General features: G+C 42.7%; 1 protein-coding gene across 2 annotated transcripts in view; it reads right to left on the bottom strand.

The window, feature by feature from the left end:
• LOC139458283 (fibrocystin-L-like) overlaps positions 1 to 12,569 on the bottom strand; it is a 104,763-nt gene that overhangs the window by 91,768 nt on the left and 426 nt on the right. Inside the window, exons 2-10 of one of the 2 annotated variants that reach the window (XM_071239661.1) lie at positions 12,365 to 12,418; positions 10,578 to 10,654; positions 6,280 to 6,322; positions 5,697 to 5,767; positions 4,519 to 4,629; positions 4,000 to 4,089; positions 1,311 to 1,573; positions 828 to 919; positions 534 to 693 (exon numbers count right to left, since the gene is read on the bottom strand). In XM_071239661.1, coding sequence (XP_071095762.1) covers positions 534 to 693; positions 828 to 919; positions 1,311 to 1,573; positions 4,000 to 4,089; positions 4,519 to 4,629; positions 5,697 to 5,767; positions 6,280 to 6,322; positions 10,578 to 10,654; positions 12,365 to 12,411 — 954 coding nt within the window. In that variant the 5' untranslated portion in view covers positions 12,412 to 12,418. Of the gene's footprint in view, positions 1 to 533; positions 694 to 827; positions 920 to 1,310; positions 1,574 to 3,794; positions 3,854 to 3,999; positions 4,090 to 4,518; positions 4,630 to 5,696; positions 5,768 to 6,279; positions 6,323 to 10,577; positions 10,655 to 12,364; positions 12,419 to 12,569 lie in introns of those variants that run through there. The other variant, XM_071239662.1, reaches the window with a different exon arrangement.

Below are 12,569 nucleotides of genomic sequence, written 5' to 3'. Positions count from 1 at the left end.
TCTCAGAACTAACATGCAGCATTTGATTCGAAACCCACACTTCTCCTGGTTATGTTTCCAGGTTTGTTAATTGAGGTAAATTGGGTTTAACGTCGCGTCCAAGATTATTGCACTTGTATAGCGACGTGCGTGTACGTGTGTGTGTGGCTGTTTGTGCTAGTCTAGACTAAAGCCGATTTTAAAGTGCTTGGCCACTGAGATATCATGCCGCAGTTTAACCTGACTACCCCACTCAGACACAGTACACTGACTCCGAGCCGACCAGTCCTTGTTTTAGCCCCTAATTGGTCTACCTGGGTATCTTTGAATAAGAAAAGCAAATAATTGGTCTACCTGGGTATCTTTGAATTAGAAAAGCAAATAATTGGTCTACCTTGGTATCTTTGAATTAGAAAAGCAAATTATTGGTCTACCTTGGTATCTTTGAATTAGAAAAGCAAATAATTGGTCTACCTGGGTATCTTTGAATTAGAAAAGCAAATAATTGGTCTACCTTGGTATCTTTGAATAAGAAAAGCCAGTATTTAGGCTACCTGAGTATCTTTGATTACGGTGGAGGAGAACTGTAGCTCCTGTGTGTCCTGCCAAGCCGCCGCTGTCTGAGATGAGGTGTAGGGCGTGACGAATGCGCGTGCAGCTATTTGAAAGTACGCTTGTCCACTCCCCTCGTTCATTAAGACTTCAAGGTAGTACCTGAAGAGAAGAATGGCTCCATAAAGAAAACACAACTTACATATGTACCTAAAAACCCTCACTCCATCACCCCACAAGCCCATCCATCCACCAACTCAAAGTTTATGAAAAGAAACATAAGTATTTTAATGTACCTTGCATCTTTCGTGAGACTAACGAGGTCCGACTCTTGGTTTTCCGGGTCATCTGTATACTTTCTGTCAACGTTGGATTTGGCCATTAAAACCTAAAATGAAAAACATATACTCATGAGATCAACTTCGTGGGAACTTAGATAGATGTACACCATGCATTTAAATAGAAAGTGTTTCTACAGTTGTCGATATTTTATGTGATCTCGTTTTGTCTTAACCTCGAAGGAACAAGATTAAACTGTAAATAAAAAAAAATTAAGTACAGTAAACTACGTTTATAACGAACACACTTATAACGAACTGACGGATATATCGAACTATTTCGTTGTCCCGTCCATTTGCTGTATATATGCTGTACATATGCTTATAACGAACAATGGATATGACAAATAAAGTTTGTTTTAACCGTAGTTTACTGTTACATAAATGCTACTTAAGCTGGACAGGAACAAAAGCTAAAATTGATGTGGAATTCAGCATTACTTTGTTGGCAGGATCGGTATCAGTGCTGAGATAAAGCTCGGCGTTATCATCGGCCATGACGTAGAAGCGGTACTCCGATGTGCGAGGAGCTACGAAGAACCCTCTAGCCCTGGTGTTGAACCTGTCCATTCCAGCCTCGTCCATGTAGTAACCGCTGTCGATCGTCCACGTGTAGTAGTCAGCGGCGGACGTTGTCAACGTGCTGACTTCGTCAAGGCCTGTCATGCTTGCGTTCCACAGCTCAAACTTCAACCCTCGGCCACCTGAGGCATAAACGGGAGTTTCAACATAACTTATATCCAACGCCTAATAGAGGAGTAAGCACATTCACTGTGCAGAGTTGCCTCCCTTAGGTGTGCCCGAACCCTATAATCGTGGTTTCGAATCCTAGATTCGGCCTGATCGTCTAAGTGTAAGCCGTCTAACACCTGCATCACTTCGAGGTTTTCTCACAGATCAATTTGACGCGACGTGATATAAATGAAATACTGTTCAAAGCGGCGTTAAGCAAAGCTAACTTGCTCACTCCGAGAAGGAAGTGCTGTAAGTTGGGTCATCGGCGATCAAGTCGAGGCCGATATTCGGTCGGTTCAAATTCCAAAATTTCCCACTTCATGTTCATAACATAACTAATAATATTATCATAACTGCACGTCAGAGACAGTTCATTGTTTATATTTAACTTCAAATATTAGGGGCACGGGTGGCCCAGTCGTCTACGGCGCCGTGATTCGCTGTGCAGAGTTGCGTCCCTTGGGCACGCAAGACACCTATGATTGTGGATTCGAATCCCGGTTCGTCCCGATTATGTTGCAAGGTTTGTCAGCACCATGCCCGTGCTCGTGGGTTTCACCGAAGTGGTAAACGTCTGAGACGTGCATCACTTTCCTCCCACATTAAGCTGACACGCCGTGATGTAACCTGGAATACTGTCAAAAGCGCTCACTCACTCACTTCTAATAGGGCAAGTAACGAAGACCAATACATGACTGGAATGAATGCCATCATATATATATTTAAGAATATAAGGACTTTTTAAAAAAAATACCACATTAACAAGGACTCACAACTCCCCTCAATGATCGGGGCAAACATCTTTTGTGAATAGCAGCATCAGTGACCTAGCCACACTACATACATCATCCAGTGAGTGAGTGAGTGAGTTGGATTTAACGCCGCTTTTAACATTATTCCAGTTATATCACGGCGTGTCAGCTTAATGTGGGAGGAAAGCCCGAAGTGATGCAGGTCTAAGACGTTTATCACTTCGGTGAAACCCACGAGCAAGGGTGTGGTGCTGACAAACCTAGAAACATAATGGGGGCGAACCGGGATTCGAACCCACAATCATAGGTTTCTGGCTTGCCCAAGGGACGCAACTCTGCACAGCGAATCGCGGCGCCTTATACGACTGGGCCACCCGTGCCCCCCATCATCTAGTGAAGATCCGGGGTAGAATAGGTCTTCAGCAACCCATGCTTGTCGTAAGAGGCGACTATAGGGATAAGGTGGTCAGGCTCGCTGACTTGGTTGATGCATGTCATCGTATCCCAATTGCGTAGATTGATGCTCATGATGTCAATCACTGGATTGTCTTGTGCAGGCTCGATTATTTACAGACCTCCCCATATAGCTGGAATATTGCTGAGTGCGGCGTTAAACAAACAAAACAAAGCGACATCCCACGAATGATGAATGAGTGTTCTGACGAATTTATACAAGATACTTTCAGTACATTAGGCGTTTTACACTTTTTTGGTGCACCTTGTGTTGGTGGCGGGTTCTGCCGGTAGAGCAGGACATGCTTTCTATTTCACGAACACTTATTAAACCCAATTGAATGTTTCGGCGCACAATCGAGACAGGTTATTCTCTGGCGTTATACTTTATATGATAATCATTTATTATTTCTTGGTTCAAGTATCCACCGACCAAATAATCCTCTGGAGATCGGCTTTGTGGTAGAGCGTTCCCGCGGAGAGCGAAAGATTAACGCAAAGACGTTAAAAGATGATACATGTTGTTACCGTGCCTGGCGGTCGACATTGGGGGGCTAAAACAAGGACTAGTCACCTTGCAGTCAGTATGCTGTGTCTAGGTGGGGTATTCATATTAAACGTCGACATGGTATCTCAGGGGGCCAGCACTATAAACATCGGCATCAGTCCGGACTAGTACAAGCAAACCCCACAAACCGTTGATGATCGGACGGTTACAATGTTATCGTACTCTCACGGTCATATTGCTGTTATGCTTTCATACGCGAGTCTGTGACATAACACTCACATCCTCTCTCCTTGTCTCCACCCACACCCCCACACCCCCCACCCACCCACCCCCCATCCCCTCCCCTCCACCCCCCCCCCCTCCGTCAGTCACTCACCTTTGTAATACTCCGCAGCAGCAGGGGCAGGTTGTGTCTCAGACTATCTGCGTGTCCGTCACCTCCTCTCCCCCACCCCCTCCCCTCCGTCAGTCACTCACCTTCGTAATACTCCGTAGCAGCAGGGGCAGGTTGTGTCTCACAGACTATCTGCGTGTCCGTCACCTCCTCTCCCCCACCCCCTCCCCTCCGTCAGTCACTCACCTTCGTAATACTCCGTAGCAGCAGGGGCAGGTTGTGTCTCACAGACTATCTGCGTGTCCGTCACCTCCTCTCCCCCACCCCTCCCCTCCGTCAGTCACTCACCTTCGTAGTACTCCGCAGCAGCAGGGGCAGGTTGTGTCTCACAGACTATCTGCGTGTCCGTCACCGGCTCCGTCACCCGACACTCGGTACCTGGAAACAGCAGAGGGACCGTTTGTAGTCTGCATACATACGGACATTCGCCCAATACCAGTGTTTCGCGTATCCAGAAAAATGTAAAGTCGGAGGATTTATCGGGCAAAGGTATTGTCTGGATCAACAGGGTTCACTTTTTAAGAGTGGATGAGTGAGTATGGCTTTACACCGCTTTTAGCAATATTCGAGCAATACCACGGCGGGGTACACCAGAAATTGGCTTCACACATTGTACCCATGTCGGGAACCGAACCCGGGTCTTCGGCGTGACGACAAGGCTTTAACCGCTAGGCTACCCGACCGCCCCCACTTAATAAAAGAACCAAATAGTATTCCAAGAGTTTACATGATACCTATACATCATATATACAGAGAGTGAGAGGATATGGCTTTACGTCGCTTTTAAGCACTATTCCAGCAACCCACCTCCAACCATGACCTTGACCTTTGCGTCAGTCTCGTCAAAGTGCTTCCCCGTGATTGTCAGCCTGGTCCCCCCTCTCTTGCTGCCTGTGTTGGGGCTGATCCCCGTGACAGCTGGAACAGAGGCGGACGTTGTGGGTTCTCGATTTCAATATGGATATAAGCTTACTTACTTATCAGTCCGTGCTAATAATTATTTGAAATGCAACTGAAAAATATGATTATCCTTACTGGTACACGCTACAAACGTGCATATGTCTGGTACATGCTACATACGTCTGGGTACATGATACATACGTGCATATGTCTGGTACATGATACAAACGTGCATATGTCTGGTACATGATACATAAGTCTGAGTACATGCTACATATGTGCATATGTCTGTTACATGCTACAAACGTGCATATGTCTGGTACATGCTACATACGTCTGGGTACATGATACATACGTGCATATGTCTGGTACATGATACATACGTGCATATGTCTGGTACATGATACATACGCGCATATGTCTGGTACATGATACATTCGTGAATATGTCTGGGTACATGATACATACGTGCATATGTCTGTTACATGATACATACGTGCATATGTCTGGTACATTATACATACGCGCATATGTCTGGTACATGATACATACGCGCATATGTCTGTTACATGATACATACGCGCATATGTCTGGTACATGATACATACGAGCATATGTCTGGTACATGATACATACGTGCTTATGTCTGGTACATGATACATACGTGCATATGTCTGGTACATGATACATACGTGCATATGTCTGGTACATGATACATACGTGAATATGTCTGGTACATGCTACATACGTGAATATGTCTGGGTACATGATACATACGTGCATACGTCTGGTACATGATACATACGCGCATATGTCTGGTACATGATACATACGCGCATATGTCTGGTACATGATACATACGCGCATATGTCTGGTACATGATACATACGTGCATATGTCTGGTACATGATACATGCGTGCATATGTCTGATACATGCTACATACGTACATACGTCTGGTACATGCTACATACGTGAATATGTCTGGTACATGATACATACGTGCATATGTCTGGTACATGCTACATACGTGAATATGTCTGGTACATGCTACATACGTGAATATGTCTGGTACAGGATACATACGGGCATATATCTGGTACATGTAGATCTTCCCTGTACTGCTGACTCGGAGAGTATCCAGATCGGGCATTGACCTGAAGAAATGTGTGCAGCGGTAAGGTTAATATGTACAGACTTACACGAGGCACAGGTGTCATGCCAATGCATGGTCAAATCGGGTTGTATTTCGTCTCCATCTGTTCTACACATGCGAAGAAGTTGATTCTGGCATACCCATAGGGCAGCCGTGGTTACAACAACTATTTTTGGAATTGTGGTAGTATCGAAATTACCCCAAATCCCTTGTAACAGGTCAAAGAATTAGTTCTAATACCCCAAGGATCTAAACAATATATTTGTAGCTTGGGGAAACGTTCTGCGCACATGTATATTAATTTTTTAATTTTTTTTTACTCTTTGTATGACTATACGAAACAGTTTTAAGTAGTGTAATAAGAACATCATTTAACTGAAAGAACTTCAATTTTAAAATGAAATGAAAAATATAGTATTTAAACGATGACGATAACGCGACAGCAATTTTCCCGAGCTTCAGGCCCGTCAACTCATTTTTCAGTTATTTTATTTTAAAGTAAGCGGTACCTACCTTCCAAACCATTCATCGACGATGAAACTGGCATTCACGAAGCCTGAAACATGTGAGATATCGTTAGTACAAACATGAAATTGAACCATTTGAGGTTTTCGATGCACAAACGAACACAAATGTACAGAAAATAATGACCATCCCCTACAAAATTCACGCTAGTCCGCTAGCCCGAGCCAAGTAAATTGTGATGAGGACCAGTCATAATCTAATGATGGTAGTCCTAATAGACTCCTGGTTTTTGAGGGCTAGGGTTCTGACCCAGTTCGCAACAAGTTGCTGCAATTAGGAACTGAATAAAACTGTCAGAAAACAGTATAGAAAACATGTTTGTCTTTCTCAAGCAGGACCAGCTACACACTCTGAGGACGAGAGGAGTAAGATTTAAACACGTCCTGTGGCCAAGTCTGAAAAACGAACGTCTAAGGTTGAAGAGTGGTACAGGAGGACACTTGCATTGGCAACGGCTACACTATACGATAAGAAGATTGTATCATGGCGCGTATGTTTCTTGTGGGAGGAAAGCCCTTATGATGCAGGTCTCAAACGTTTGCCACTTTGGTGAAACCCACGAGCACGGGTATGGTGATGACAATCCTGAAAACATAACCGGGGCGAAACGGAATTCGAACCCATAAATCATAGTTTCCTGTCGTGCCGGGGCAAAAAGCCACCCCATAGACAACTGGGCCACCCGTGTCAACGCTTCAAGAGGGAGGCAATCCTGAATTTAAGGACATACGTGTTTACCAATTCGATGAAATCCAAGAGCACGGGTAGGCTGCTGACATACCAAGGGCCCTAGTTAGGCTGCCGAATCTGGGATTTGAACCCACGAGCATAAGATTTCACATCGAATTTCGGCGACTCTCACTAACAATTCTCCCGTATCCTCATAGGATTTTAAAAAAATATATATACCTTATTATTATCTTTACAGTGCTTCACAGGGCGACATGAGGATCTATTAATTGATGCTGTATAGGATGAAGCATTCACAATATCCATTTTATATATTATATGCCTTAAAAATTCAAATCAAACGAATCTGTCAGCTTTTAATTTAGAATACTACACTAACGTCTATTTTTCGTAGCTATGGCCAGACAAATATCGACCAAGTCGAGTCACATTGTCTATGTTAAACCATGCGCGGATTGATGCGTAGGACAAATTAGTAGCTAAAAGGTACCCGACGAACTTGGTAGAAACGTGTAAATGTGACAGTGAAATGAACCATGACGAAAACTAGTCCATGTTAGAGCTGTTTGACTGTTGATGAGATGTGTTAATTTCTTATGTGACTGAATACACCATTAAACATGAGTTGTTGTGAAACAAGGTTTCAGTGCGTTCTTTATGTCGCCATAGTGAATACGGAACAAACGGTCGTAAAAACTAGGTATTATTAATGCAAGCCGGGCCGCTGGAAGGAGTACGCAATAACTGCTTTGCACCAAGACCAGAGAGAGTATAAATCATACAGGAAACAAATATTGATTAAAACACCAAGAAAAACGTTTCAATGCACGCCACGACACTGGAGACAGGTTCGGTTTACGAGAACATTTTTTTATCAACAGCTCTGATGTTCTGGTGATCGAACATGTGTGGGACAGATCATCTTTAAAAGTCCAGTTTCCACCCTTGCCGAACTAGGCTGGAATTCCTGGGCTCGATCGTAGCGCCACCAGTGGCTATTACGAGTTATGTCCTTTCTATGCCTCTCCTATTGACCAATCAGATTCAACCTCTCGTATCACTTGCATTTGTTTCAAACAAAACGGTGGCGCCCAGTCAAGACGATCTGATTGATAATCAAGATCTATATTGTGATAAAACGAGTCTTACATCGCGAAGTGCATCAAATCACGTGAGCACCTTGATTAAAAACATGAAAAGATTTAGAAAATATCTGTTGACAACGAGTTAGCGGCGCACATGCTTTGCAAATCCTGCAGTCGACGGAAATCTGTATGACACTCTACGAACCGGATTTCGATTTCGGTGCATGATTTTGATTGGACTAAGCATAGACTCGTTAGTCCAGCAAAACTGTAACTCCATAATACCAGCCTATTTCGGCAAGGGTGGAAACTGGACTTTTATAGTCAGTTAACTCACTTGCTTAGGGAAGATGGGGACAGAGCTACTATACGCTTAAATAGTAAACCACGGTTATTCTCAAAGGGACCAATACTTTTAGTTCGTTATAACCGTAGTTCGTTATAAACACATATACAGAATATACACAGCAAATGTCCGGGACCAAACATATTACGTTATATCTGTCAGTTCGTTATAAGCGTGTTTGTTATAAACGTAGTTTACTGTATTTCTTCATTATAAATAACCAATACTTTGCCAACCTGCATATTATCTTGAACGGAACAACTTCATTTCACTACAATAAGTACAAGATAACTAATTATTACAACACGAATCAGCAATCTCAATGTAATTAAATACTCAACTCCATTCAGTCATCTCCAGTCGGGTGTAATGACTACTCGGTTGTAACGACGTTCGGGTATAACGACAACTGGGTTATGACGAGGTTCGGGTATAACGACTACTCGGTTGTAACGACGTTCGGATATAACAATTGCTCAGTTGTAACGAGGTTCGGGAATAACAACTACTCGGTTGTAACGAGGTTCGGGTAAAACGACTACTCGGTTGTAACGACGTTCGGGTATAACGACTTCTCGGTTGTAACGACGTTCGGGTATAACGACAACTGGGTTATGACGAGGTTCGGGTATAACGACTACTCGGTTGTAACGACGTTCGGATATAACAATTGCTCAGTTGTAACGAGGTTCGGGAATAACAACTACTCGGTTGTAACGAGGTTCGGGTAAAACGACTACTCGGTTGTAACGACTTTCGGGTATAACGACTTCTCGGTTGTAACGAGGTTCGGGTATAACGACTGCTGGGTTATGACGAGGTTCGGGTATAACGACTAACCCCTTGTAACAAGGTTCGGGTATAATGACTACTGGGTTATAACGACTACTGGGTTATGACGAGGTTCCGGTATAACGACTAGTCGGTTGTAACGAGGTTCGGGTATAACGACTACTTGGTTGTAACGAGGTTCGGGTATAACGACAACTGGGGTATGACGATGTTTGGGTATAACGACTACTCGGTTGTAACGACGTTCGGGTATAACGACTACTCGGTTGTAACGATGTTGGGATATAACAACTACTCGGTTGTAACGAGGTTCGGGTATAACGACTACTCGGTTGTAACGAGGTTCGGGTATAACGACTGCTGGGTTATAACGACTACTGGATTATGACGAGGTTCGGGTATAACGAATACACGGTTGTAACGAGGTTCGGGTATAACGAATACACGGTTGTAACGAGGTTCGGGTATAACGACTACCCGGTTGTAACGAGGTTCGAGTATAACGACTACCCGGCTGTAACGGGGTTCGGGTATAACAACTTCTCGGTTGTAACGAGGTTCGGGTATAACGACTACTCGGTTGTAACAACGTCTTTTCGTGTAAATCACGTCGTTCGGGTGTAACGAATTGGTTTTGGAGGTCCTTTGGTGTCAATGCTATCAAGTGTTGAATGCACTAGGATAAGAAGTAACTGTACCTGGACGTATCCATGGTTCACTTCAGTAATTGGCCATGGCTTTTTCAAGGATTTTTATGAATGATACATACAGTTTCTTGCAATCATGTCCTTTCTTTGTTAAGTGACACACTATTACCTCAGCATTCTACACCAATCTCGCTCTCTATCCTTCCTCCCCGCTTTCCTCCTCTCCTCACACACCTCTCTTTCACTCTCCTCTCCCATTCTCACTCTATCTCTCCACTCTCACCCCGTCTCTCTATCTCTAATATCTCTCCCCTCTCTTTCTCGCGCGCTCTTTCCCCTCATCTCGCTCCTTCCTCCCCGCTCTTCCCCTCTCTCACCTCTCTCTCTTTCACTCTCCTCTCCCATTCTGACTATCTCTCCACTCTCACCCCGTCTCTCTATCTCTCCTTTCTCTCCCTCTCTCTCGCGCTCTTCCCCTTTCTCTTTTCATTCCTCCCCTCTCTCTTTCTCTCTCCTCTTTCATTCTCTCTCTATCTCTCCCCTCTCACTCTCCATCATCTCTCTCCTTCCTCCTCTCTCTCCTCTCTCCTTCCCCTCTTCTCTCTCCTCCATCCTCACTCTTCCCCTCCCCCCCTCTCTCTCCCCCCCCCCCCCCCTCTCTCTCTCCGTCTCTTGTAATGGCTCCATTGTGTCGTGTACTCCGGATCCATGTCTCCATTGACTCACCCACATAGGTAGTTTCTGGCTTGCACTTCAGCGCCCCCCACCAGCTTGTCCCGTCCTTGTCAAGATCAATCCCAAATCTAAAACAAAGGCAAAGGTTGGCGAAATTGAAAAGGAACTTGTGACTTATGTGTGACTGTGTTTTATTCAATACACAATGTATCTGTTCTTTATTTTCTCCACCCCAGTCGCTCCCTCTGAAGCCAAGCATGGATGAGAAACACACAACATGCACTGATAATGATGTTAGATTGGGTGTATGCCAATCATCTCGCCTGTACACCTGATATAGGGTATAAACCGAGGAGCAAAAGAAACGATACATGTCAGTTTATCTTATCATATGTTTCATTTTCAATTGAAATTTATATCCTAACAATGAACTGCGCTGAAAAGCTCGGTCTTCACCCAAAGAATACTAGTACTTTGACATGTTTTAAAAAACAACAAAAAAAAACACTTCCCATTTTAATTCTGGAAACCCATTTGTCCAAAAACTGTCCAAGCTGTGGCCAGTCTCTGTCGAAGGGATTTACAAAATTGAACATGCTGTTCTCATGGGTACGTACAAAGGAAGAAAAAAACACACGTGGGAAGTATTTCAATAACGCAATCAATTAGTTGAATTAAGTTAAAATTGGTTGAATCATGTGTATTTATGTTGTCTTTATGTATTTGACAAAGAAAAACATGTGTTTTGAGCAAAGGAAAATATTCTCGCACATGTGACCGCCCATGTGCGACATGGTTTAAATTTTGAGTTTTCGAACGATTTTTTTCCTATTTATGTACCCGTGAGAACAGCATGTTAAATTTTGTAAATACCTTTGACAGAGACTGCCCACAGCATGGAGAGTTTCTGGACAAATCTGTTTCCAGAATTTAAATATAATTTGATTAAAAAAAAAAAAAATTACCCAAAAAATTTGTCGTAAAATACAACACCTGCTGATGACATGTTATCTTTGAAAATCAATAAATCTGTTTTTCGGCAGACATTTACACCACCGGATCATATCATTCAGGTACGCAATGAGAAAATAATATTCTACATTCCAGTTGATTTTATCATAGGTTTGAATTTCGACTGAAAATATCTCAAGTTAGCGATATTTCCCAAAATATGTATCGGCGCTAAGTCAGCACTCAAATAATACTTCTACATGGTTATATTTAAAAAAGATATAGTTTGATTTAAACTTTTAAAGATTAAAAAAAAAAGAATTCCAATAAAACATACACAGCTGCTGATGGGTATATAAGAACTCTTTTAAAATCCACAAATTTGCTTTTTTCGACACAATATTACAACATTTCAAACATGCTAGGGTCATGTGGTTGCATATTCAATTGTTATTCTAGCTTTCATTGAAGTAATTTATTTTTACACAAAAATACCCAGCCACAGATTACTTTGATGCAGGAATGAGTGATGGTTAAATAAACATAATCAAGGATTGTTTAATAGTTTACAATTACACAAATAAGTCCTAGGAATACTTTCTTTTGCCCCTGAGTTCAAAATGTTTGGAAAATCGTTTTTTGCGCCACCTTGCCTGTTTTGCGAATCTTGCGCGAGTAATGACACGTGTTTCATACCGATTCAATATCTGGTTATGATAGCTTTGCTGACCAATGTCCACTTCATTATTAAAGACGACTTGACCTTGACATTGTTCGTCACATATATCCGTTTATCTTATAAGAACAGAACATAGGACGGTAGACTCTTTTCATTTCACTATTTCACATTGTAATGAAAAAACAACGACATTTTAGTCGATGCTTACAAAACATCTTCATCCAGGTTTTTCACTTCACAGTTGTCACTGCCCATGTAGACCCTGGAACATAAGTAAACTTGTATCAGTAAGTCATCATCAATATTGCCATATATAAATAACTATTCATAATATTTCCGTTTTATAAATTGTTGAACAATGACAACCAGAAGCGACTAGCCGGAATCATACAGGATGACAATGAAAACTGTAT

This window comes from Haliotis cracherodii, unplaced genomic scaffold (genome assembly GCF_022045235.1).
Source record: "Haliotis cracherodii isolate W230 unplaced genomic scaffold, xgHalCrac1.p SCAF_12, whole genome shotgun sequence".
NCBI lineage: Eukaryota > Metazoa > Mollusca > Gastropoda > Lepetellida > Haliotidae > Haliotis > Haliotis cracherodii.
Note: the sequence above shows the minus strand (reverse complement) of the source record. Positions and strands in the feature narration are given on the sequence as shown.